The sequence below is a fragment of the Falco rusticolus genome, chromosome Z (assembly GCF_015220075.1).
Source record: "Falco rusticolus isolate bFalRus1 chromosome Z, bFalRus1.pri, whole genome shotgun sequence".
Lineage (NCBI taxonomy): Eukaryota > Metazoa > Chordata > Aves > Falconiformes > Falconidae > Falco > Falco rusticolus.
In genome coordinates this window covers 58,623,974-58,651,543 of record NC_051210.1, presented here as the reverse complement: position 1 = coordinate 58,651,543, position 27,570 = coordinate 58,623,974, and the positions used below count along the sequence as shown (strand labels likewise).

Sequence of the window (27,570 nt, the reverse complement as noted above, 5' to 3'; positions counted from 1 at the left end):
TAAGCCTTACTCAATATTGCTGGGCACTTTAGAGACTATTCCTGCACAGTGGTGGTATAGGCTAAATAAAGAAGATAAAAGTCTGAAAAACCAAATTCAGTGAGCAGTGTGATGGTAGTAACTCAAGTAAGTATCATATTTAATCAGCACTTTGGGTTTTGTTTTGGGTTTTTTTGTACTTTTTTTTTGGTATGGTATGGGTAGAAAGTAGCTAAATCAAAAAACCTTATGATCTAAAAGAAAAAAAAAATAGTCAGGGGAAACAAAAAGGAGGAAGGAAGTGAAGAACTGAAGGGGAAAAGGTTGAAGATGAACAGATGTTAGCACAAGACTCAAGGTGCTACAAATTCTAGCCTGACCACCTGTGCAGACTGTTTAGCCTTACAAAGCCCAACAGCTGAGGTTTGGCCAAAGCATACTGTCTGCTGTAGCAATCAGGCTTGACCTAAGACTACTAAGACCTGTCTGCTGTCATCCTTGGTCAGATAAGAGAGAGATGGAGGGAGAGCGAGAGAGGCCGAGGAGCAGTGGTTTTAAGTTATTTACAACAGGCGTGCAGGGAATGGCAGAGTAAGAGTCAGCACTCCATGGGATGAGGTGTGCTGCTGGCCCAATGGCCCACGAACTGGCTGAGGCTACTGCCATGCTGGCTCCCTTGGTGGCTTGTACTGGCTCCTCCCGGCATTTCTTTCTCAGGATTGCTCCTGAGACTCCACCCATTCGTTCTTAGGATCATTGCTGATCCTAAATGTTAAAAAAAAGTCATGTAGGTGTACTTTAAAACTGGGATCTATGGCTCTCATATTCTTTCGTGGCTGTGTGGCCTCCAGTCACGTCGCCCTCCGATGGTGGACTCCCCGCGCCTGCTCCTCCTCAGCTGCAGGGCACCGCGACAACCCCCCGCCTTCCCCGGAACTCCTCAGCCCACGGCCGGGCGGGGCAGCCCGCGGCCCCGGTGGGAGGCGGGCGGGGAAGGAGGAGGAGGAGGAGGCGGCGGCGGAGCAGTTTTAAGTGCAAACGCGAGGTGCGGACCCGGGCCCGCAGCGGTGCCGGGCTGGGCGGGCCGCGCTCCTCCCTCGGCCTCCCCCGCGCCGTGCCTCTGCAGCAGAGCGCCGCGCCCGCTGGCCTGAGGGACGAGACGCGACAAGATGGCGGCGGGCCCGGCGGCGAGGTGAGGCGAGGCCAGGCCAGGCCAGGCGAGGCCGCCTGTGGCTGGGCGGGCCGGCGCCGCGGCCGCGCGGCTCCCCGGGCTCAGAGGCTGGGGCGGGCGGCGGGGGCGGGCGGTGTTGCCGGGCCCGGCCAGCTGCACGGCCTCTCGGACAGAGCCGCCTGTGCGCCAGGAAGGGCCTCGCCGGCGGGACGGCCAGGCCATAACCCTCGTTTTTTCCCCGGTCGTATCCAAGGGGCTTGAGGAGCAGCAGAAGAGGCAGCATGTGCCCTTTTGCGGAGCTGAAATAACACCGAGACACGTCAGCACAAACGGGTGAGAGCAGATGGTGCTGTGCTGCGCTCAGGGCTGTACCAAGATCAGTGCTTGCAAGGCCACAGAAACCAGTACCACAGGTATGCGCACCATCAGAGAGGTATTGCTGGATTATAGTAAGATGCAGAAAAAAAACGGTTAAAAGGTAGCAACTACACGAGGAAAAATTCCCACGCAGCACTTACAAAACCCCTATATAGAACAAAACCTTTTGGTATGCACATTTAAATACATCTTGTTCCTAACAGGATGCTCTTTTTGACATCTCTTCATGCTGCTATGGATTTGTTACCTACTGGTGGAAGACCTGCCTGGTACACTGCATACAACCAGTTGCTGCAGCAAAGGGTCTGTACTTGCTAGAACAGAAACTCCAGTTTAATCTATGGTACGTTTTGTAAAAGTATCTTCTATGTATAAAATAGTTCAGAGCCCCTGCTGGCATAGGTGCTTAGTCCAGTGGCTTTTACACAGTGATGAATGTACCTACTCTTACTTTATTTTAAATTTCAGAAGTATGTTTGCTAAGTTGGTACTCTACAAAATTCACTGTGAGGATTACAGAAATTGTTTATATAAACTGATGAGTGTAATGTTATTTTTAACAGTTTTAAGATTATACATGCTAGTAATAAACATACAGCAAACAGCTAAAACTTTTGACTTTTGATGTACAGAAAAGCAACTTTGTCTAAATTACAAGTATCATAAATTGAAAAAGACAACAGGATGGTTGGAGGACTGAGAAGGTAAGACAGTTAAACTTTATGCTGTATCTTACTGGTTATAGCCTCCAAAATTAGAATAGTGCAATGACAACTCATGTTTCCCTCCTGACGTGAGGGAAAGCAGTACTGCATTTGCACATAAGGCTTGCACACCTCTGGTGGTTTTCGCCTAACTCATTTGTACTTAAAACTTCCTAAGAGGTCACTAAGGTAGGAGATGAAAAGCCCTATTTAGCTCAATACAGGTCTTCCTACTTGGCACCCAGCTGCTTGATGAGGATTAGTCAGACCTTATTTTCAGTTGTTAATGCTGTATTAATGGCACTGCTTTTTCTACTTTCCTAGGAGCATCATAAGGTGGTAATGGGATTTGTCACACCGACTAAACTGAGACTAACCTTTAACCCTTTATATGGAACTGTCTGTTGAAAGAGGAACCTGCAGTACTGAAAACAGTCAGTGCTTGACTGCATGAGGCTGTGCCTCTCACAGAAGGTGAATGATGGCTTACTTAAAACTTTTATAAAATGAAGGCTCAGTTAAAGCCTGTTGTGTTTCTTCTTTGCAAGGCAACAATAAACCAGTGATTGATATTTACAGTTGTTACTTGAATAACTGGGGAGAGGACAACTAAGGTTCTTAATAAGGTATGTATGTACAAGCAGTCTTGCTCTCCCTTCAGGTTAAGATTTGTAGTTTGAGTTACTATGAAGACCACGCAGGTCAGCTTTTTTTTTTTAAAAAAAAAAAAGGGGCAAAAACTTTCTTTAGCGCACAGGGTTGTTTCTTTCCTCCTACTAGCAGAAATGCCTTTTTAGATACATGGTGAACTAAAACTTAACATGTAGCTGTTTCATTAAGAACATTTTTTTTTTCACAGCTGTTAAGTAGGGAGCCTCTGAAAATGTGAAGTTGGCAATATAAAGGAATGCAACAAGAAGGCAAGCCAATAATTCATAATTATCACTAAAGCAGTAAAAAATAGCTGTTTACAAAGGCAAACAGTGAACTGACTTTAATTAAGCAATATTGCTGCAGGCATTTAGAGTGCTCATAACTGTATCTTCAACTACTGCTCAAGGTGTGCTTCAGGTTGTTAAACTTGTGTGCTTTAATGATTTAAATTACAAAGATTGACTGCTTTCCTTTATATTGTATGTGTGTCTAAGCATACAAGATAGCAACTTGCCTTGGTTTTACTCAGCAGTGCTTGACAGTTGCCTGCATGATCTGATAGAATGGCGATACCTACCCAGTTTACTTGGACAAGTATCAGAACTTTAACTTGACTAAAACAAAATCAAGGTTTTCTCAATTTAGAAGAGCACTCCTATCTAGCATACGTGCAAGATAGTATCAAGAAGCACACTGCTTAAACTGACAGTGATTTATTGTGTTTAGGAACATTCAATAAATGCCAGTTTTAGCTTCAGTTTGGCAATCCTTCCCCACCAAAAAGCAGTTGGTTCATTGTGTTTGTGTTTTTTTTGTTTGTTCTAGCATGAACTCCATTGCCAGCAATGGATTTATCAGAACAAGTAGTTAATAAATAATACACAGAGACAGCAGTTTTCTAGACATACCTCATCTTTTTAAAGGCATGATACAGATTCACTAAACAAATGTAAAGTTCTTCACAGAAGAAAATTTTGCTACAATCCATCTCTGAACATTGTTTTCTTCACTAAAGCTGGCAGTTTATTTCATGGAGTGCAGTATTTCTTTTGCAACAGTACTGATGAATCTTTTCAAAACAAGGTTTTTACCCCCATAAGGTAAGCTGAGACATGTAACTAGTACTGAACTGTATGAATCTGAGTGGTGAACTTGCTGAGCATACAAAAGAGGAAATGGTAGTATGGATGCTCTGTTAGTAGGGGTCCAGGGCATTTTCTGTCCCCCCCTTTTTTTTTTTTCCCTCTTCATTTGATTCAGCTTGCTTTTGAACCACTGTATCATATTTAAATGTAACAGATGTTTTGTTTGACTTTCCATGAAAAATTGTGTTAAAACACAATTAAACTTTCTGCTCATGATAAGAATCCCTTTTCAGTGCTTAAACTTGAATATCCCTCTAAACTCCATTGATTTCTTATTGAAAGTGTGTTTTTATAAAAGCATGAAGACTACAGAAAACCAGTTAACATAATAGGGTTAATCTTGTATCATTTTTTCCACAACTGTATTTTACATATCACCAAAGTTCTGCTTTAGCAGAAGAAAAAAGAACAAAAATAAATTCTCTCCCAACTATTTACACACAGGAATTACCCTGCTGTGGGACCAGATACTTTACTCCACAGTCCCTTTAACCCAAGACGTAATCTTAGGTGATTCCCTTTGTGATGTAGGTTCTTGGAAGTTTTCAGCAAACCTTTCTCTTGCTTTATCCCAGTTCTTCTTATTCTTGCTCTGGATGATCTGAACATCTTCAATAGAGGCTGGTCTACTGGTACCCAAACCTGCATGTGTCTTATGTAACTGAAGGTAGATCTGTCAAATACATTAAACATTGTTGTAACTGCAAATTAGGTATTCTAAATACCTAGATTCATACTTTATGATCCCAATTCCCCCTCCCCAAGTGCTTTTCTTTAGGGCTCTAATATACCTAGATCATACATGGACATCTAAAGTACTGTTAAAATGATGTGTCAAATCACCATCTCCAGAACTATGATGTAGAGTGCTGAATGATGTCACCTGCCACTAACATTACTGGGAAGTACTTCTCACTAAGTGAACGGTGTTATGCCCTGTGCTGCATAGTCTGACAACAAAATGTAGTGTTTTGCTCTGAGCAGCACTACTGCCAAAAGACAACATGTCTGGTGACAAAAATGGGGCTAACCTAGCTGCCACAAAGGCCCAGCACTTGGTGGCTACAGTGACTTCAGCCAGCTTTTCCTCTGTCATAGCTTGTCATCTAGCTTGATTTTTGTGCTATATCAGCCTTCAAAGTAGAAGTGAAGAATTCCACCATAAGCCATCTTGAAGTCACATCACTTACAATTATCTCAGTCTTCCTCCAGACTTTGTATTCAAATCTTGGCTTAGTAATTCAGTGGCTAGAGCTATCTGTCCTCCCTTGCTTACAGTGAGCCAGCACTGGCATTTTCTACTGAAGGGACAAAATAATTGAAAAATTTCAAAGTATTTTATTAGTCAAGTAAAAAATTATTTGAGATTAGTCCTAGTGAGATTATTCCTTCCTAACCAGGATTTTGAAATTATTCAAGTGAACAGTGGCTTACAATTAGACATTTTTCACAGCAAGTAGATTTCTATTCCTTTTTGGTCCAACTAAAAACCAGAAAGACCTACCGGATCCTTCATACCACCACCATCCTTGCCCAGGCCTTCCCCCTTCTTCCATCCCATCTTCTCCAACATTTTATGTCCTTTGTTGCTGTTGCTGATTTCACTTTGATGAAGAAAGTTTAAGATAACTGGGTAAGTAAGAGTCAATACAAAGAGCATGCTCTCTATTCAATTATTGAAGGACAAACATGCATGCATATACTGCTCCAGAAACCAGGGCTCAACTACTCTGCTGTTCCTAGCTCCATCAAGAGCTATCCAAAAGACCGTAGTGCTACCTTTTGCAAGTTCCTCCATTAATCTCTTTGGTTACCAAAGCTATTCCAAGCTTCTGGTCAATATCAACTTTCTTAAAACTCCTTCTGAACCACTTAATTCCCACCTACCCATCATGTATCTTACAAATCCTAAAGTAAGTGTCTGCACTAGTGAAAAGGCAGTATTGCTACCTCACCACCAAATTATCCTAACACATGTATTTCATTGTTTCACACTTCCACGTTTCTTAAAAAAACCACCACAACTTCAACTACAAAAGCAAAGAGTAATTTAAGAGGAAGATTAAGTGTCATTTAAGAGGTGTGTAAACGTATGCCCTATGATAGACTGGATACTGACAGTGAAAAACTGCAGGTGAAAAATTTGCATGTGTACTATTACTGGGATTGGATAGGAAAAATCAAAATTGAGACACTTGAAAAACAGACACTACTGGAGGTGTCAATAGTGCAGCTGGGGAGTTCCTTGATTTTTTGAGCTGGTAAGAAAGTGGTCTCAGTATCCTTATTGCCAAGTTGAATTCTATATGGAAGGTGAAGAGCTAATAATAAGACCAAGTGAACTGGAAAGTAGGAATAGCTTAGATTTTCTGGCTCTCCTAACATATATGCAGGTAATTAATAATCTAACAAACTGTATCCTAGTAACTAATTGATGCTTTGTCATCTTTTTTTAGTATTTACTACAGAATGACACTGAGGATTCCCCCCTCTTCAAATAAACTTACATATGAACAGAAGCTGGACTATCATCTCTCTGGAAGGTTCCTTCACTTCCGATGGTCTCTCTGCGTTTTCCTGCTCTGTCTTTGTACTTTGGATTCTTCACTGCTTTGTTGTCTTCATACTCTGTGTTCTTTATAAGCAGATTAAATTCCATCAAGACAAAGAAAGTGAGCTTTAAATTATTTCTGATTAACTTCACTGCTTCCCTCCAAAAATGAGGCAGCTTCAGCTTATTATATTAATTCTAATATCATTTAGTAGTTTCTTACATTACAGCCATACCTTGTAAGGTATGTTATTGCCATATTCACATAATAATACAGTATTGCCAAATTAATCTATTTCATAGAGGCCACAAATAAATCAACATACTCTCTTGAATCTTCTCTTGGTATGAAGAATCAATCTCTCCATATCAAGCATAAAACCATATGGACATGCCGCTGGATTTCTATTTAAACATTTAGGCTGTTCCTCAGCAGCTAGTTCTTCAGAGTACAAGACAGAACTAAGCGCATGTATACATTCTGCATTGATACTATTTTGGTAGCTGAAGAATTCAAGACAAATGACAGCATTCTGCTTTCTACATGAGTACTTACTACAAGTGCTTGCTGTAACCCTGTTGTTAAAATAAGCTCTAAAACAGAAGTTGAATGCTTACATATTATATTTATTGCCTCCATATTCATGCTGGCATTTTTCTGTGGCAGAGTGGACTTAAAAACTTAGAAGAATTTCCCTGTTCCTTCCATCATTTTTTTCAGTTGCTCATTATTCTACCTTTCCAAATAAAAGATAGCACTGTAATTTAGTGCAAACTTAATTTTCAGAAATAAAGATAGCAATATCTTAAGAAATCTTAACTTCAAAAGGATGACAAATCTTGCAGATGTTGGAACAGATTTTCTTTTCCTAAACCTTTAACAGAGTTGTCATGCCCTGTTACCATCATCTCTCTCTGCAGAGGTTGGTAAATTGTTATTGTTTAGTGTACAAAACACAAGCTTGAGTTTTAAGTTTGTGTGCATTTGAAAACTTTCCTTATTCACTGAAGTCTATGGCTTAAAACAGGAATCACAAAGTAGATGTAAAATTCAAACACTTAACTTCTACTGTAAACTCACCTGTAAACCATATTTTACCCGTATTTGTTTTAATGCTTTTCTCCTGACTAACTCTCTCTCTTCTTTGCTAAGTGCTGGGCAAACTAAAAGGAAGAACACAGGATTGAATTTCTAATTAATAATGTAACAATGTTTTGAAACAGAAAGACAACTGAGAATTTTCATTCTAGTATTACACACAGGCATACATCCAAGAAGAAAATACATTGCCATCTATCACAGAACTGTTCACAGTTGACAATAAAACTGTAAAAAACCTGAAGTAATTGTCATGTTTATCAAGTAAAGAGCTGTAATAAAAATGTAACAAATGATAACACAACTAACCAGAAGATTCTTTTTTCCTGTCCAGGCGAAGATGTGCTCTGACTTGTCCTGGTTCACATCCATCGCAAGTATCACTGCCAGGATGTATATGAAAAGAAAGCACAGTTTCACCAATCTTCACTTCATCTCCATGCTCCAAGATGTAGGGATCACATTTTGTTTTAGGCTACAGCAAAAGAAAGTTTAGGCAGCATGTTAATTAGTTACTAATGTAGAGCATGAACTCTATTTCAGAACACTACTCATAATTCAGTAATTCAGTTTAGTCTCACAAATGCAGGCAAGTATTTAATTGCAATGGGCATTTCACTCTAGCAACTGCAAACAGTGGATTTTTCTTAACAGAAGCCAAACGTGAAGTACTGTAAGTAGCCCTAAAACCAGAACAGAACAAAGAGACTAACATATGAAAGGAAGCCATACAATGACATTGTTGGCAGTTTGCCATAACATGTTTTAAGTGACCACATGACTAGTTTTTTGCAACATACACAGCATTGTAACAACAGGTACTCACCTGGAGAATCTGATTTCCATTAACAACTGTTCCATTCTGACTGCCTTGATCCACAAGAACATAATTTTGCAAATCGTGGTCAAAATATACTTCTGCATGGAACTGATAAATAGAAGCCTAAGTGAAATGCTCTTATTAAGCAAATACTACACAATTGATATGCCATTTAAAAGTAAGACTTCAGAATATCTTTTGAGGCCTTTTAAATGAGCACCTCTGGTACTCTTAAGTAAATAAGAGTATTCCACACCTTATAATTTCATCCATGTGAAACATAAATGAATGGGCCAGAACAGCATGAGCTAAAGTATAGAACTATTTCGACCATAAACTGATTCAGGACTGAAAAAGTATATACTTCCAATGTGCAATCATCCTTTACCTAAAGGACTACAAGATTAGGTAATAGAGTATTTTTAACTTTCTTATACATGAAAGGCTTTTTTCTTGTATGTTACAGCACTCCATTTTTAACTCTTTCAATTAAAAAAACCACCTGATCTCATTCTACAGCTTCAGGTTACCTGGTCTTTCATATCTGAAATAGCTCCTTAAATGCCATGCTTTTGTATATTTCACATAATTTATCTTCACCTGCATCTTGATGACCAGCACACAATGACCAGGCATCATTTGCTGTTCCTTTTATATCCTTTATGAAATTGAGACTAACAGTCTCTTTTTTTTGTTGTTGTTGTTTTGCTGTTGCAATTCTATATAGGCATTACTCCCAAGCCCACACAGAACAGAGAAAACGCAACTCCTGGCCAAACTCACAAAGATACGTACTACCTCCAAAAATAGCCACTGAGAAAACCAAAATAAAATTCTGAAGCCTACTAAGACTTCCAGTAAAAAAAATAAGTCTAAAAAAGCAACTCTTTCAAATTTGACAAGCAAAGATCCCTTTTGCTATAGTGGAGAAAAAAAACCTGGGTCAGTCTGGAAATAAAGTGTTCATTTAAACCCAAATGTCTTCTTATCTTTGAGCAACAGCAGTTGCTACATTCAGTCATTAAAAAAATATTAAAATACAATTTGGTAGATTGGCTAGCATTTACAACAGGAATACTCCCTTAGTGGTGGATATTGACTAGCTCATTCAATAGATTATTGCATTTCTACCTCTGTTATATTGAATAGGATGAACGCAAACTTCTTCTAGAGATGCTAAATCTGCAGGATGTAGCACTGTTTTTTAAAATTACACTTTACATTCAAGAAAAGCAAATGCCTAAGTGGCTGTTAACCATGAAGAGTGAGGTTAACTACCAGTTTGTTTTCTTTTTGTTTTGTTTCTACACATAATGTGATTTATCTTCTTGCCTTTGACACCTTATCTGCAAAGTGAAGTAACTCCTTATATAAGTAGTCAGGTACCTGTGAAGTACTAAAATTGTAACACTACAGAAAAATAAAAGCCTTTTGGCCCTTGATGCTCCCTATTTCAAATACATGCCTGAAAAAGTAATTAAAACGGGAAGATTTGCTCTGGGAACTGTTCAGTATGAAATATGGTAAATGGCTGATTAATCAGAACTATCATCTGGAACAGACATACTAAAGCATACTTCAGATACTTCCACTTGCAGATGTTTTTATTTTTATTTTTTTTTTGCTTGTGATGACATGTCTTTGTCAATCTACATTTTTTTAGTAAGAGTGCTATAGTATGTACCGTCTGTGTTACAGTAGTTAGCAAAACAGAGCACATAATTTATTTTTAATCTTTCTTAACCAGAAGAAAAATTTTCCTTTAGTCTGTCACTGAAAGAAATTCTGTTACCTGTACATCACATGTATTTATACAGCTGCCTTGAAGAAAAATGAAATAAAACCTGTTGCTCTGAGCTCTACTGCACAGATTACTTTATGACAAAGTTCTAACTAGTTGACATCAATATTTTATATACCATTAGTACTTAACAGAGTAGTTATTAAACGTGAGAAAAACTTATTAAGAAATTCAAGATTCAAAGTATAATTTTTTTGTCCTGTGGATTAGTAAAACTCCAATTTTAAAAAAGACTTGTTCTTATAGACATTGAAATCACACTGCTGTTCATGTTAAATTCCCATTCAGTAACATACTGTATGTCTTCCTTTTTCTAATTTCAAATGTGGCTAAATCCCCATCTTATTCTAAAAGTTCTTAAAAAAATTTAACGTAAGATTTTGCAGAATTTAAAGCCATAAAAATCTAAAGCTTCATTCATACACTGATCTACCTTTCAGCAGACAGAAACAAAAGTTACCTTACTGACTCCAACTTCAGGAATCTGAAGTGTGTGTCCCACATCTTTTTCTCTGAAAAGTTAAGTTGATAAATAAATCAGAACAAAGTAGAAATAGGTCTAACAAGTGGCTTACAAAAGGTGTGTTTCAGCTGAACCTTAATAACATGTTTCTCTTCTGAGCTATTAGGATGCTTTACAGATATAACACACTGTATTGCTATATACACAACGTAAAGACTTGCCTCAGGTCCTTTCTTCCATCTACAAACTATACACAGTAGGCAATAAATATATGATAAAGCTGTACTGTTGAATTTTTATCTATAAACCTGACACTTCTATCTGAAGTTTTATCCTCGTACAATGCCTGTGAATAACAGTCTGAACTCTGCATCCTTCAGGCTCTTCAGTGCATCTTGTCACCAGTCTTCAATGCTGAAGTTGAATTCTTGGTAGAATTAGGCAGGTTAATACAAGCAATGAAAGTAATCTGTACAGGGTGTTTTTTTTGGTCAAAAGTACTGCAGTAGGAGGAAGGGATCTGTGTATTAGTTTCTTATACTAGGGAATGAAGAAGCAATGCAGGTAGTAAGGGACCTATATGCAAACTGCAAGCAGAATTGTCATCTGTTAATCTTCACATAAACGTATCCATGAAACTCCAGCTGTAAAAGCAAGTCAAAACATACCTATGAGCATTAGATAAAAGCAGCTGAAAAAGGGTGAAGTTTTCAGTAAGCATGAAAGAAAGCATTAATTCAACATTAAATTAATCATCCACAATGAACAAAACAGATTGTTATTATTTTTTTTAATATTAGAACTGGAAGAGCACAACAAGCTAGTACAAACCCCAACTTTTTATTCAAAAACGATGAACCAGCCCTACTAGAATCTGAATATGTGAGGAAGTCCAGGATATGCTTTCTTGTGATTCTGAACTTCTGAAGTGTGTTCTTGCGCTTCTAAAAAAGTTATCCTAGTGGCCCAGAGAAAAAGTTTACTTTCTAGAAGAGTTTTCAAAGAATGACTTGCAGCTATGCTGCCATTAGGACTCAGACACAAGATCAAGTTATCACTAAGAAATTTTGATGCCTGCTGAGCTACATTAACTGTGTATGCTCTTACCCCAGCAAGCATGACATTATGTGACATGACTTAAAATTCTCACTGTGGGCTAACCTAACTTAACGAGTACATCATAACTGCTGCACACTAGGAGAACAAGCATGAAGAGCAGGGACAAGCAACCCTGAGTGGCTTTCACAGCTTTCAAAGTAAGGTACAGTTTCAGACTGTGTCTGGTAGTAGCTGGTATGGTGCTGTGTTTTAGATTTAGCACAAGAATAATGTTAACACACTGATGGCTTTAGTTGTTGCTAAGTGACATTTATACTAAGTCAAGGACTTTCAGTTTCTCAGGCCCTGCCAGCGGGAGGGCCGGAGAGGCACAAGAAATTGCGAGGGGACACAGCCAGGAGAGCTGACCCAAACTAGCCAAAGGGATATTCCACACTAGAGAACATCATGCTCAGTATATAAACTGGGGGGCTTGGCTGGGGCTGGTGGATTACTGGTCAGGGACTGGCTGGGCATTAGTCAGTGGGTGGTGAGCAAATGTATTGTGCATCACTTGGGGGTTTTTTCCCCCTTTCAGATTTTATTCCTCTCTCTCTCTCTCTCCTCCCTTTTCATTACAATTGTTATTATTAGAATCAAATGTTATTTCAATTATTAATGTTCTTATCTCAACCCACAAGCTTTACCTTTTTCCCCTGTTCTCCTCCCCATCCCATTGGGGAGCGAGTGAGCAGCTGTGTGGGACATAGTTGCCAGTTGGGATTAAAACACAACTCATAAAATTCCACTCAGTTTTACCTTCCAATTGTAGCAGGTTTCACAGCTGTGATAATATAAAGCGATCCAGTCTGTAGAACTGGTGATCTTATTACAATTACTCTGATACAAGGAGGCCAGATCTTTTCTTCATCTGTAATTACAAGAAAATAAAGACTATTACCACCAACAAATTACAATTTTACCCCTATATTCCACAGCTTTCAAACAACTGATACACATTCAGCCATGACCTGGCCGAATACTATGCAACTTTCAGAAAATAAATGCGTAAGCACATCTGAGAGAAAACTTTGACAAGGCTACTGTTTCAAAAGCTTTTGGACCACAAACTGAAGTACGAAAAATCTTCCTAATTCTGGTTATTTTCATGTGCACAACTGTTTAGTTACAGCAATAAAATACAAATACATTCAAAGAATTTACTAGCATAGTATACATGTATGGACCATTAGTCATAACAGATTAGAATACAGTTTTAAGTTTGAGAAAAGGCAGCACCTTTTTGTTCACATCACAAACATAAAGCACACAGAACTTTATATTTGGTAATTTCTATGTCAAATGTAATTTTACTAGTTTTTACCCTTACTAGCACTGTGCAGCAATACAGATAAGAAAAAATAATAGAAGAGCCTACAGATGCATATACTTTTTTGCCTCAGCACCTGTTAAATAATTACGTTCTAACAGCTATATGAATTCTGTCCTTGGATGTACATTTGCAGAAACAGTCTCCAATGATCTCAGATAGGAATAGACATAGTAGGATGGGAAGACACCAGTTCAAAAGATACTAGGAGAGAGAAATTGTCTCCAGTTTTTATTACTCCAGCATTAACTGCAGAACTGATTATTAGAAAATAGTATGAGAAGGAAATTTAATCTGAAAGGCTGATGGTAGCAAGGACATTTTGGATGACATTAAACACTCAGAATCTGAGTAGCTGAGTAAGTAAAGCAATGAAAACTGAAGAAACAAACTGGCTATTTAACTATAAGCAGGGCTCAGGCTGCAGTACAGACTTCTATAGGTTGTATTTCATTCTATGATTTGGAATATCCTTTGCACATACATAGTTCCCATTAATTGCATTGAGTTTTTCACAGGTTATGTTTGTTTGTTCTGTTTGGGGTTTTTCCTGTTCTGTTTTGCTTTGCTTTTGCAAGAGACCATTCAATTCTTGAGGAGGTCTTAAGGACCTAGGAGAACACTTTCTTTGGTACAAAACAATATACAAGTTTCTTCTCTATACCCATTTCTTACATGTTGCCACTGGACTACACACAAAATAGGATTTCAAATAGTACTGAGTACTCCACATTCAGCCTTTTCACTACAGTGAACTCATCTTATGCTGAATTATGATTGTTTATGAACAGTACCCAAAATATTATGTATTAATTGAAGAGAGTCAATACATAGAATTACTGGGAGTTCTGTACTAGAACCTCTATTTTAGCAATAGTCTTTATTTTCTCCTGTCACTATCCTAATCTAAACAAATCTTATTCTACCACTAAGGTTTCTACAGAAGCACAGAACATTATACCCCTAATCAACTTTTACAAAACCACCACTACTTACTCCTGACTACTGCGCAAGTAAAGAGAAGGAAACAATTACTAGTAACATATAGTTCTTCTTAATTCGAAGTATCTCAAGTCACTTGTTTTCATATATATTTTTTTATATTATCCAAATTTTCTTGTAGTTTGTTCCTAATGGGCTCCTGGAAAAATACAGTAATATCATACATAAAAGCCACAATAATTCACCTTCGTTTTCTGAGTCTCCTGAATCAGCAGTTTCTTCACTTGTTAATTCATCCTCACTGCTATAGGCTTCATACTCAGAATCCATAATTTCACCTTCTTCTGGCTCACTCTCTGTGTCTGCTGTTCTACTGTCATCTGTATATGCTGCAGTATCAGGTGTGCTTTTGCGTGAATGTGAATTTACACTGTCTGTAGAAATTGATTCTTTGGCTGTTAGACTGTTTCGTGGTTTTGTGTCCACTTTAGTCTTCTTTCTTATATTTGGAGACTCTTCTTCTTCAGAACTTACTTGCTCAGTAGTGGAAAAGCAGTTCAGGCTGTTAGATGATTTCTGCTCTTCTGTGTCCACATCCTGGAGGGGAGTTACAGAATGTTACATTCTTTACAGACTGAGCTATTCTAAAGTCTGCTATAAGCCTGGAATCAAATTCTTCACTAGGAAGAATTATTTTTACAACTATAAAGAAATGGTTACATTTCCAGAAAGTTCTGTACATGCAGTCAACAGAACATTTCAGCAGAAACATTTTCACATTCTGTTAGTCATGACTGAAACCATCTTCTATTTGGGAAGGTGTGACTGCACTCCTCTTCTAAATGTCACTTATTCTTTCCTCTTTTCTCACACAAAACTTAAGATCCTTGTCCTCACTTTCAAACTTGTACAACACCATCTTGACTATTTTCCAGTTTTGCTTTTATGACACTTACTTTGGTCCCTTTCTTACTCAATTCTTGCAACTTGTTTAAACATTCTTTAATTGATCTTCATCATATCTTCCTCCTGGTTTTGTCTTCTCATTTTTTTCCACAATGGTCTAGAATATCTGGAATGCCCACCCATGCTCCCCTAATGACCTGCTCTTCCTCCTTTCAAAACTGCAACTTTATCAAAGCCTTTCAAGATACTGTAGAGAACTTAAAGTTTAATTTATGCTGTGTGTAACAGTTCTACTGAGAATCCATTTTCTACTGCAACAAATTTCTTTACTGAATACCAGACAGATTAGGTCATTGCAGATTTTTCCATTGCCATTTGATTCCATCAGCAGAAAAACAGACCATCAACTTTTAACCGAGAAATCTACAGTTTCATATTTATTTTGCCAAAGTACCTTGAAAATGTAATTCTCAATCTAGTAGCTTTGATGACCATCTTTAAAGGAAAAAAAGAAAGAGAAAAAAGAACAAACCTAAATGGCTTTAAAAGAGAAATTAAAGACAAAAGTTTACTTGCCATCTTGGGTTCAAAATGAATGCATTCAATTCCCCTGAATTACCAAATATGCAACACAGCAGTTAAAATAAAAAACACCCTTGACTTTTTTCAGTAACTTTTCACATAAAGCATTTTACATTCCAAGATATTGTGAATTAATGTGTATGCTAACACCATGAAAATTAAAGCACTTCCACTTTTCAGAATTGTAAAAACTCATCAGTGGCACAGCTCTTAAGACAAAAACAAGAATTTCTCTCAGTCCAGGAAGGACTATTGGTATGTTTAGGGTTTCTCTATAATGCACTAGCCCCCCTCCCTGAATCAACTAACTACTAAAAGTAGGAAGGAACAGAATCAGAAGGCCACTGCCTAATATTGTTTATTTCAAATAAGAGATGTAATAATCCTGCCAAAAGTAAGACTACACAGTCCACACGTCAGACATTAATTATATTAGAAATTTTTTTGGCAAATCTGGTTTTCACTTCTATGAATGATCTTTTCCCATGTATTTATCTTTGTCAATATTTATGCTTGGTATGGATTTTAGAATGATACCAAACATACCAAGGTGCTCTACAAACCTAAATGTATTTCTTTCCATAGTACTGTAAGCTACCTAAGTTTCAGTTATCTGATCTGAAAACAGAGAAACCAAATAGTCTGCTCAAATCACAACTGAGGCAAAGGACCAGATGACTGTGACGCACTGATGACGAAGTATAATGCTCCAACCACTGAGCTCTTTCTCCACTGTGAATTCAGTGATACTCGTTTTGGGCATCACTTCAGATTTGCTGCATTAGAAAATAAAAAGGTGCTCTTTCAAAGTCCAGCTACTAAAGAGTAGACTCTCTGTTCTGGGTTGAAAACAGCAATTTTAAGCATTTATATAGACAGACCAAGAATTTTGTACATACATTCTGCCAATATGACCATTAACCTGTTCTCAGCAGTTCCTCTGGTTTTTCCACTACTACTACCATCAGCTGTTAAGAAAGCAAATAAACTAAATAGTTAAGTACTGAATGTAAAATGTGATCTTTGCATTTAAAAATGTGTGCAACATTAAGGATTTTAAAACCGTATTCCTAAAGAAAACATATTTTGAGCACTTAATGATTTCACAGATCTGTATTAAAAAAACACATCCTGATGATGCCTAAACATTAAGCCTAGGAATGCTGAATGTATTCCTAAAGCATGTGAGAGGATCTTTATTTGCACTGAAGAAATCCTTTTCTGTTATATACAACCACTAGTACTAGCACAGAACATATGTAGCATGTATTAAAGTGTAAATATAGAAACAACACTTAATACCCTGCCTCCATATAGCCACTGCTTAAAAACTAGGAAATGGCAGTAAACAGAATGTTCAGTATTATCCTGAACGACCTAACAAATACTAGTAATGCACTTCATTTCTATGGCGGGATATTTAACTCCTCATCTCAAACATCATACAACACACAAAGTCTGGAAGTACGTGCTCACTATAACCATGTTTGTTACAGCATCATGTGTTGTTTTGCCTAATATAGCTAAATAGTCAGTAGACCTACCCAACAGTCTTATGTTGGATATGGATTGTCTACACAATTCAGCTTTGAAAAACTTCGTACTTTTTGGGTATCACATGGTCTCTGGTGCTTCTCTCACTGAGTAATGAGTGAGAGAACATGAGTAAAGCTGAGAAGCAGGATTAATCTGATCCATAATAAACTATTTCTTAACTACAGGGTTGAGCTGGTTCATATTCACATCCACTTCTAGTGGATGGTGTCCCTGCCCAGGGCAGGGGGGGTGGAACTAGAAGATCTTTAAGGTCCCTTCCAACCCAAATCATTCTAAGATTCTATGATACCTCTGCATCCGCGACAAAGATAGCCAAAGATGCAAGTGAGATCAGGATTTTTATGTACCTCCACGGGGAGTGATCTTGTAAGAATTACAAATCATGCTTGTGTGACTGCAACTGACTGTTCTACACTAGAAAGAATAGGCCACAAACTCCTGAACACAATGCCCTTCTGAAGCACAGATTGGTCTACTTATAAAATACACATGAATGATCATACTCTGACGTGTTTTTAACAAAAACCTCAAAATATTTTAAGCATTTAACTATACCTTTTGCTTTAGTGTGACAGAGCAAGACATTTTGTCTTTCAAAACTTGCCATTTTTCTGTATTATGCCTGATTTTATACAAAGCACACAATATACAAATACAACTTTTCAGAATGTGTAGCCTGTTGCTTCTTGGTTTGCTAGAAGTTCAGTAGGTGACTTAATGGAATCATGGGCACTCAGTGCTTTCATCTAAAGGGCTGAATGATAGCTCTTCAGCACTGGCTGTCTTGATTTGAAATATGAACCTGAAATTCAGTATTTCACTAAAGAAATATTTTCAAACAGTTTAAAATAGCTTTTTACTGTAATGAAAGCACTTACTAGCACTGTTTTCACAAGTACTTCAGTTACTGTCTTCCACCCTACACAATACTTGAATTTCCAATGCAAAAAATCTAATTAAAAGCCAGAAGAAGAGTAAAGCTCTTCCTACATTCATAAAGAAGCAATTTTATATACTGGTGGACCGTTCTGAAATACAGGAAACATAAATTTGCCCTACCTAAAGTTTGTTTAGTCAGGAAACTGCGTTAATACAATGATGCTAAATACGTCTCTTTGTAAATATTCTGGAATGCCATCAAAGTTTTCTTCAGATGTTTTACTTACTACAGTGTTTCAAATATATTTCAAAGTTACTTCATAGATGAAATTATTCTGATCAAGTACCTTAAAAAAATCAATTCCTTTAGGAAAAGAAGTATCTAAATATCAACTACTAGATATTTTTCCTTTAATAAAAATACCAAGGTTCAAGGTAAACATCCACATTCTAATGTGTGTGTTATCTCAACTCTACCTTCACCAGAAGTTGCCAATCCAAAAGAAGAAATCTTCAGATTAGCCATGGTTTCTGCCAATTGACGTACCTAAAGATGGGATGAATATCAGCAAAAAGTAAACTGTATGTGATAAAAAAATAAAAATCACTGCTTCAAGAGTTCTATGGGAAATGCTACTACAAAACTCTCGTCTCTCCTACAGAAGTAGCTAGAATACATCTATAACAGAAAAAATATGGCAGAAGTAAATTTTGAGCACCACAGTAAAATAAAATCTATTAGATGGTAGTTTAAGAATAAACTATAAAAATTTTTAGAAAAAATGGCAAATGTCAGACCTTGCATCTAAATTTTGCTATGTATTTCTAAAAGCCCCAATCCAACGACAACTACATGATCACTACTGCACAGTCTATTCTCCAACCAATATGGAAGTGCTGGATCTAGATATTGGGCCAGGGACCACATTATCATTTATGCCACCTTCTGGTTTGTTGTTTGTTTTTTTTTTTTTTTTTAAACTTTTCCAAATTTACATATTTAAAGGTTTTTATTCTACAGGAGAAAATATGATATTTCCTGCCGTACTTTTTTTTTTTGGCCTACCACCAAAAAAAGAGATCAGAACTGGACTACACACCTGAAAGCTCCAAAGCATTCTACCGATCCTTTTATGCAAGCTGCACAAAGGCTGTCTAATACTTCATCCTGGCAAATAAAATCCCTGATTGTCTATTAAAAGCAAACACGTGGGCAGCATGCTTAGTTTCACAAGTCAAAAGAAAACTACTTGTAATATAGAAGTTTGGTGACTGAAAAGAGAGACTCTCTTCAAAGAAGAGTACTTGTACAAATCGGGAACATTCCTCAGGAGATACTGAGCACAGGAGTTCCCGTCCTGTTGTTTTTGCAATTAGAAGTACCGTCACACTAGCATTTTCTTGTTTGATGATTCAGGTTGTTAAAAATACAGTAATATTTTAAAAGATTAGTATTATTCTTTAGATTATCTGATTTATATTGCTTTTTCAAGAATGCTGTAAATTTTGTGGGAATACCTCCTTGCATTTCCTGTAGCGTTAATCCTCCCAGCTTACTCCTTATAAATAGACACTATGTGTAAGATAGCTGAGCCCCTCAAATTCTTCACAATAGCTACAAACTAAACCACAACTAAAAAACCCTCCTGCAACCAGAAACAATAAAGTTAACAGATTGGCCTCATTATGATCTTTTTTAAATTAAAAAGATGCTAACTTTGGTTTAAATAGAATAAGTCATTCAAAAAATCACATGCAATTTTTGTAAAAGCTATATAGTTACTAGTACCATGCATGTAGAAATATTTGCTGTAATAATCTATACACACAGCTGATAAAACTTGCCAAATACAAGAAATAAGGAAGTCTAAGTAATGCTAAATATCTATCAATACTTATTTACATTTAATCCTTTAACTGAAAGAGAGAAAACAAGTTTGACAAGCGTTTTGTGTACTTAAGGTTCTATCATTACTGTTCACGGTCCTCCCTTGCTTCACATGCATATTCTTATAAACTATCTCATCTTCATCCAGGAATAAAGTCCTGGGAATACGTATGACGTTCCCAGAATGAAACCCCACTATTGCTTTATTTTCCACTATTAGTGGTCTGCAAACCAGGCAATAAACCAAACCATTCTCTTACATATACTGGCTGTCCAAAAAGAAAGTCGAGTACAAGCTACTGTGGTCAAGAAAATAGCTAATGTTTGGAGGCATTTTTCAGGCTAGCAGCATAATTTAATAACCAACTGGGAAAAGCAATAATGAAGTACTAATCTTCAAAATAATTTTCACAACTTCAATAATTTAATGGGATTCAAGGACAGGTTTTATTTTAACCTGTTTGTATTTATTTTCTCAAGAGTGGAAGAGAGAATGGAGGGAAAAGGGAGAAGGCTGGGCATAAGTGTCCAGGAAAGCAGTTCCACTTAAACCCAGACATTTCTGGTTTTGTTTTAGGATGTAAATAACACAATAACTAGCATAAAATAATTAGTTCTTTCACCAATACCAGATTAAACTAGATAACAATAGTATTGCCAGAAATACCTATGAACTGGACTGTGCAGCTTATAACCTATTTTTCAGTTTTGTAACGGAAAAGTCTATAATCTTTTATTCTAATAAACCTTAATCTTTTATACTAACGTAACTTTTTTTCTATGCTAATGCATGGGTTTCTTACACGATTACAAACAACACAAGAATAAAGTGCTTTCAACTTAGCTACATAAAATATGACAGTAAGGTGCTTTGTTTTCCCTAAATCTAACAGTGCATTTACATAGAAGTGACGACAAAAAGGCATTCTTTTCTTTTTGAAGTTATAGTGAAGAGTAATTTTTAAATTTCACTTTGTGAATTCTCTCTCTTTTTTGTTTTACAAATGTAGAAATAGCCTTGATTCTTACTATGGCACTAACCTTCGCTTAATGTTCACAGATGCAAAGATCTGTGTGCTACAGAGTGTGTTTTATATGGTTTTTTCGGTTATCTTTTTAGTCAAACAAACTTGTTCATAAATAAAGCAGAGTACTCAGTTCACTATCAATAAAACACATCAGAAAAAGTGGATGTTTACCTCCCACCTTGTGACTGTGGAAGCTTCACACAGATTTGTTAACAAGACCATCAATATAAAATAAGCTGAAGGCAAGTAGCTATTTCTAGTATAAACAGATGACAGAAGTGGATTATGATGGGATCCCACAAAGTAGTCAACGTTCTTCATTAGGTCAAAGCTGTATATGCCACAACTATTATAAATACACTTGTTTATTTAAGTCAATACATAACAGTTAATCACAGAACTAAATTTAAGAGATTTATTAATTGTGCTATACAATAAAGGCTTATTTCTACAAGCTATGGTGAAAGTTTATTGAACTGATTGCTGCTGAAAAACTCTTTGTGTTTTATTAGGAATTGTTTAACTTGGGACAGTGAGCTCAGGGAGCTCAAGGACAACTTTAACAAGCGCATGGTGTTTGTCCCGAGTCCCCTGAAGCAAGACATGAGCAGGACCATCCAGACAATAAATAACTGCGTGCAGCTGTGTCATGACAGGAACACCATGCTTGGGTGTCTGGCTAACATCCCTGGCGTGTGTGAATCTCACAAATTGTGAGACAGCGCACGCCTGCACTTGGCATAAACTTAAAAGTCTGCGTACACTAGGAATGTAAACTGTTTTTGTTTTTCACCAAGTATAAAGGCAGGCAAGCTCCAGGACTGGGCCAGAAGCCTCACCTATGGATGGATGCACCACATAGCAATTTCCCAGTTACCAAGAGACTCCTGGTAGTGGGACTTCCCTGCCATAGTGTGGGCCTGGATCCTTTTCTTAGTCTTTGTAATGCTTTGCAGTAATATTTGGATGCTTTGCTCCTGTTTTCTTTTATCATATTGTCCATAATAACCAGTAGTTTCCTTTTATCATATTGCATGATATTTTCCTTTATTATATTGTAATATAACAAACTGCACTTATTCTTATATTTGATTTGGTATTTTTGCTTGGTATCCAGTCAATCAGCAAAACACAAGCTTTCCATGATGCTTTCCTGATGAATAAAGTTCTGTATTAACAATACCTTTTGAAAGGGGCAGAATGCTAATTCAGCAGTTGCACATAGCATACCCAGAACTTGCATGATGGTAAAACTCCTAGCTTCAACTGCATCAGCTCCCCTCTTTTGAGTCTAAAGGATAGTTATATTTCGTGTTGCGAAGTATCCACCTCAAGCTTTTGCAAGGGAATCTCATGAGAAGAAATTCCCACATTGGCCACAACCTACCTATAAAATCTGTAATCAATCAACTACCACTATCCACTTAACTGCCTTCACTGGTCCTTAATGTAAACAGTTTCCATTTTCAAATCTTTCAGAAGACCTCACTCCTGACACAAAATTTTTAAACTCTGTACTGATGCTACATAACTATCATGTTAGAGTATTTGTATTTCAGATTTCAACCAATCAGCTTGACTGATGCCTACATAATGAAATTATGCAATGGTTAAAGCAATAGCTTTAAAATATGCAAACTAAGGAACACTGTAAACTAAAAAAATCAATACATTCAACTAAATCTTAAGTAATAAAACATTTGCTGACTAGGACTATACAGATTTGATTCAACATCAGTAATAGTGTTCATTGAGAAAATGCTTCTTATGGTTTAATAGCTGTCTTACAATAGAACTGCTGGTGTTTAAGACTGAGTAATGTTTTTCAAGGCAGTCACTATGTACTACATGGTATGCTTTCTTAGCACTTAGAACACCAGAAAGGAAACTATGTTTTTTTATAACTTAAAATACAAGTTAATTACGACGGGCATTTATTAAGATGTACAGCTTATCCACACACTATGGACAACAAAAATGTAGACCAAACAAAATATCAATAGGAGAGCATAATATGCCAAAAATTAGAAGTTAACAGACATTTCATCGATTCCAAATGATAGTATAGACACAATAAAATGGCAATGGAATGAGCTTTGGAATACAAAGTCACAGAGAAGGGGTAGTGTGTGTTTTCAAAAACCTTCAATCATTTTTCGATCCATCACATGAATTAAAAAAAAACAACAAACAAACAACAAAAAACCACAAGCCAAAATCCCCAAACCAAGACACTAAGGTAATGCTGAACTTCTGATATTAACCCAGCCCATGCACAGCCTGAATTCATTCTAGCGTGCTTGCTAACTGGAGAGATTCACCGACGTTCAATTTTAGACATATATACAGTTGCATTGTAATAAAGTAACATTGAAAAAGTGAGGGGATCAAAGTTTGGAGTTTCATCTTTAATCACTCAATGGGAAAATTATCTGAAGACTAACTACATGTTAGCAACCTGCTGTACATAGTTTAAAGATGTTTGAATTCTTCAGAAAATAAGCATACACCCTCTACATAAATCCTAACCCACAACCCAATAATTGCTATCATGAAAAAAACCCAACAGGTTTTGCATTTTCTATCTGTTCAGTTCTAAAGTTACCTTATATTCGTTTGCAGTTATCCTCTCTGGTTCTTTTCTCTTCTTTTTCCCTTTTTTATCCTTGGTGTGCTGAATACCAGATGCCTGATAAGACTGCAGATCTACTCGTGAATGAAACTGGTATCGGCCACTTTCCACGTCACAGTAGTAATAAATTCCAGTTGCTGGATCATAATACAGTTGATTTTCCTTTACAAGAAACAAAGAACAATGTCATCATCACTTCAGTAGATACACTGTTCAAAGAAACAGCTAGTTTAATATAGGACCACATAAATAAATATAGGACCACAGAAATAAAATACTCAAATGTGTTAAAGGACTGTGGTGGCTTGACCCTGGCTGGCTACTATCCAGCCACTGTCTCAATTTCCCTCCCCTCCTCAACAGGACTGGAGGAGAAAATAAAAAGTTCATGGGTCAAGATAAAGACAGGAAGACGACTGTCATGGGTAAACTAGATCTGATTTGGTGAAAATAAATTTAATTTACTGTCATTTAAAAGAGTGCCAGAAGATGAGGAACAAAGACAAAACACTCTTCCCTGCCCCTTTTTTCCCCAAGCTGTACTTCAGCTCGTTCACTCCCAGCTCCTCCACCTCTCTTCCGTCTGCCTGAGTGGTGCAGGGAGATGAGGAGTGGGGAGTTTGCAGTCAGTTTGTAACAGTTCCTCTCTGCTGCTCCTTCCTCCACCCAGTGTATTGTGAGTATTTTGTGCATTTTCTCTCAACATGCTTTTCATTGTGGAGAAGCCACTGACTTAGTTCAGCAATTTGTCTTTTTCAAAACAAGTCACCATTTAGCTCAAGCTTTGAAAGAGTTACAGAGCAGCTTTACAGTATAAAACTTCTACAATGCCAAGCAAGTTAAAGATGTAGGAGACATCAAAAAGAACTAAATGAAAATTTAGATTTGTATCTTAGCCTGCTATCTTAAAACTTGACTGAAATAATGTGACAACTAATTAACAAGCTTCCATTACTATTTATCTTCAGTAACATTTTTCAAATTATAGTCAGCTTGGATCTTAGTCCTTTGTTCACATTGACTTTTACTACCAAAATTTTGCAATAGAGAAAAAATGCCAAGGGTTTTGAAAATAAACCTTACTGAATTATAGTAGAATCCAGTGCTATGGTCGTAGTACAATCCTGTATTTTCATCATAAATAAATCCAGTTTGTGAAACAGCAGCCTCTGCAGCAGCTCTCAAGGTTTCTGCCAAAGAACCCTTTTGTACTGTAGTATCTTCTACTTCCTGATATACGAAAATAAGAAATTAAATTTTCTTCTTAGAAGAACCTTGTTGGTTCTTTAGCATTTTACAATCCCCTATTTTAAATTAGTGCTCTATGGGCTGGATTGTTTAAAGATTAAACAAGAAGGCAAAAATCTAGCTACAGTTTACTGTTAAAGTCCTACTGATTTCAGTGGGGCCAAAACTACATCTTGTGCCTTTTGTTTTACCCAACCTTTATTCAAAACTAGTTCACATCAAAAACATACAGAGCCATGACCTTTAAGTACATTCCCAGAACAGATTTCTGCTCTCCGCTCCATTTCAATTGCTAGATGCTAAGGCACAAAATCAGTTAAATAATTAGGATTAAGAAGAGATGAAGCAAGTGATCTCTTGATTTCTCTCACGGGAAAGCTGGATAGCAGGGAAAAAAGGCCCCACAAAAAAATAAAGACTAAACCACCCCACAATTTTCTTCTCCTTTTCTGTTGCCTCCTTCTATCAATGGAGAATAAAAAAGTACACTTTAAGAAAGTCAGCATGGCCATATTGAACACACTCTGCTGATAAAAAAATGCCATGCTTTCAGGCTTTGCATGACCTGTGTTTCAGAATGTGCTGCTTTTGTTTTTCCAAAACAAATCTAGGAGTATATTACACTTGGAACATATGACAAAAAGAACTAGTTTCAAAGCACAAGGATATTTGTCTGTTACCATCAGCACCAGACCATCACAAAAAATCACTTCTTACAGTGACATCAAGACCAAAAGCACATCTTTTAAACTATATGAAACATTAATAGAGTGCTGACTGGAAAATTGGTAAAACCCCAGACAGTTCTATAACCTGTGAACTCTGGATGAGATTTTCCTCTTCTGCACCTTCAGCAACTTTGGTGCCATCCATCCTTAAAGGAGTATCAACATTTGTCTGCAATTCCTCTGGTGAATTATGTTCAGTGCCTTCAGTTTCATGATTGTGCTGCAATGGCAGTTCAGATGCACAATCTTGAGTGTCAGTGTGATTGTAGTAATTTTCGTAGTAGTAATAATCTGCGGGAGGGTGGAAAGTTGAAGTTGCATAAATTAGCAAAGCAGTATTTTATACAGTAGAGTTTAAGGATCCTAAATCTTAAACTGGAAATTTATGCATGTAAGTAGTCCAATGAAAATCAATTATTAGGTAGTGCCTCTGCTTTGAATTTATTCTACTCTTCCTGAAGAAATCAGGTCTTGAAAACAGGTATGTGTGTAATGTATGAGATCACTACATAACAGATCACTATGGCATGAATTCTGCTACAGTCCATGCTACATTTTATCCTGTTCTATAAGGAATGGCTTGAATAAATGGGAAATGGTCCAAAAGATGTCAGGTTACTGAGTTTAATGCAGCTAAGAATACAGACTTGAAATGTATTTTATGTTAAAAAAAAATCAAAATAAGATACTGTTCCAGATGCCTGTTTAAGCAATCACCACCCCCTCTACCTGCTTGTGACCACGGAGCATAGTGCTCTGTCTGTACTTCTACGCTACATGCATCTTTCTCCTTTGTATTACGGATTTCCTTGGTGAGCTCTTCAACCTGAAAGAAAAACAGCACATTACAGAACACAGCACTGCATTTTAGGAGTCTACATCAGAAAGAATTATCAGCCTATTTTACATTCTGTAATTCAAGCAAAACACTACTGCATCATCGGTGTTTCAACTGATCTTTGGCAGGAGACTATTTTCTACTTGAATGGTTGGCATAATGAAAAGGAGATTTGCTCATAAAGCATACAGGAACAAAGACAAGTATTTAGGAGGAAAAAGAAAAACTTAAACAAGGTTTTTCTTCAGGTGCCCATCCTGAAAAGTCGGATTTCTGGCCACAACCACTACTCTGTGGTGGCTGTGGCGGCTGTGGCATTTATTTTGCCATCAGCATCCACGGGACAGCTCTTCCACTCATCCTGTGCCTCATCCTGTTTATTAAGCATCTTTCCTTCTGCTAAATACAGTTTTTCCTTCTGACTGTGAAACCAGCTTTGCAGCCGAGAAGGCCCTACCGCGCTGCCCACCGCCACCTGCGGGGCCGGCCGCCGGGCGCTCGCTCGGGACGGCACCTCCTGCCGGCAGCGGCAGCGCCCTCCCCGGCCGCTGCACGCCGGCAGCGCGGCCCGGGCTCCGGGAGGCACCGGGCCCGCCCGCACCAGGGGTCACGGCAAGCGGAGCGGGGCCGAGGGACACCCGCTCGGAGGGTGACGGCGGCAGGGGTGCCTGGCAGGGCAGAGGCCAGGTGCCCTCCGGCCCGGAGGGGGAGAGAGGGGCGGGGGAGCCAGTTCCGGCGGCGGGGCCTACCTGTCTCCTCAGCGCCTCGCTGCCCTGCCGCGCCTGGCGGTAGAGGCGCTCGGTGCGGCGCAGCCGGCGCTGCACCCGCTCCAGCTGCCCGCGGCAGGCGCCCAAGTCCGCCTCTAGCACGGCCACCCGCTCCCGCAGAGCCCGCTGCTCGCCGTCGGGCACGGAGGCCATGCCCGCCCGCTCCTCAGCGCCCGCCCGCCGCCCGCCGCCCGGCGCCTGGGACAAAGCGGCGGCCGCGGCCCCGCCCGCCGGCCCCGGCCATGGCGCCCGGCCGGGCGCGAGGGCAGCAATGGCGGGCGCGCGCCCCCCCAGCCCGCGCGAGCTCTGCCCGGCGGCGCCGCCGCAGGAAAAGTTTCCCCCGGTGCGCGAGGACCTGCCGCGGGGCGCGAACGCGGCGCCA

At 38.3% G+C, this 27,570-nt stretch overlaps 1 protein-coding gene, 1 long non-coding RNA gene and 1 other non-coding gene across 8 annotated transcripts; 2 read left to right on the top strand and 1 right to left on the bottom strand.

The window, feature by feature from the left end:
- The first annotated feature begins 939 nt into the window (after positions 1-939).
- LOC119141191 lies at positions 940-7,925 on the top strand. 5 transcript variants are annotated; one of them, XR_005101867.1, is made up of 4 exons: positions 940-1,171; positions 1,404-1,563; positions 1,732-1,871; positions 2,557-2,810. It is a non-coding gene; the product is annotated as an uncharacterized LOC119141191 (long non-coding RNA). The 5 variants fall into 5 exon arrangements; XR_005101871.1 differs by lacking the exon at positions 940-1,171 and adding an exon at positions 6,488-7,925 and having other exon boundaries at positions 1,252-1,563; positions 2,557-3,986; XR_005101868.1 differs by lacking the exon at positions 940-1,171 and adding an exon at positions 3,712-4,253 and having other exon boundaries at positions 1,262-1,563; positions 2,557-2,858.
- Positions 2,218-2,346, top strand: LOC119141949. Its single transcript, XR_005102104.1, has one exon. It is a non-coding gene; the product is annotated as a small nucleolar RNA SNORA47 (small nucleolar RNA).
- Positions 3,781-27,570, bottom strand: AGGF1 (angiogenic factor with G-patch and FHA domains 1). 2 transcript variants are annotated; one of them, XM_037373132.1, is made up of 14 exons: positions 27,171-27,570; positions 26,313-26,409; positions 25,669-25,874; positions 24,691-24,837; positions 23,581-23,769; positions 18,537-18,606; positions 12,623-12,734; positions 10,763-10,814; positions 8,508-8,609; positions 7,991-8,156; positions 7,664-7,746; positions 6,539-6,666; positions 5,536-5,635; positions 3,781-4,704 (listed from the first exon to the last, which is right to left on the bottom strand). In XM_037373132.1, the coding sequence occupies exons 1-14, from the start codon at positions 27,339-27,341 to the stop codon at positions 4,504-4,506; spliced, it is 1,824 nt and encodes a 607-aa protein (XP_037229029.1). In that variant the 5' UTR covers positions 27,342-27,570; the 3' UTR covers positions 3,781-4,503. The 2 variants fall into 2 exon arrangements, with proteins under 2 accessions (XP_037229029.1, XP_037229028.1); XM_037373131.1 differs by lacking the exon at positions 18,537-18,606 and adding an exon at positions 14,381-14,732 and having other exon boundaries at positions 27,171-27,569.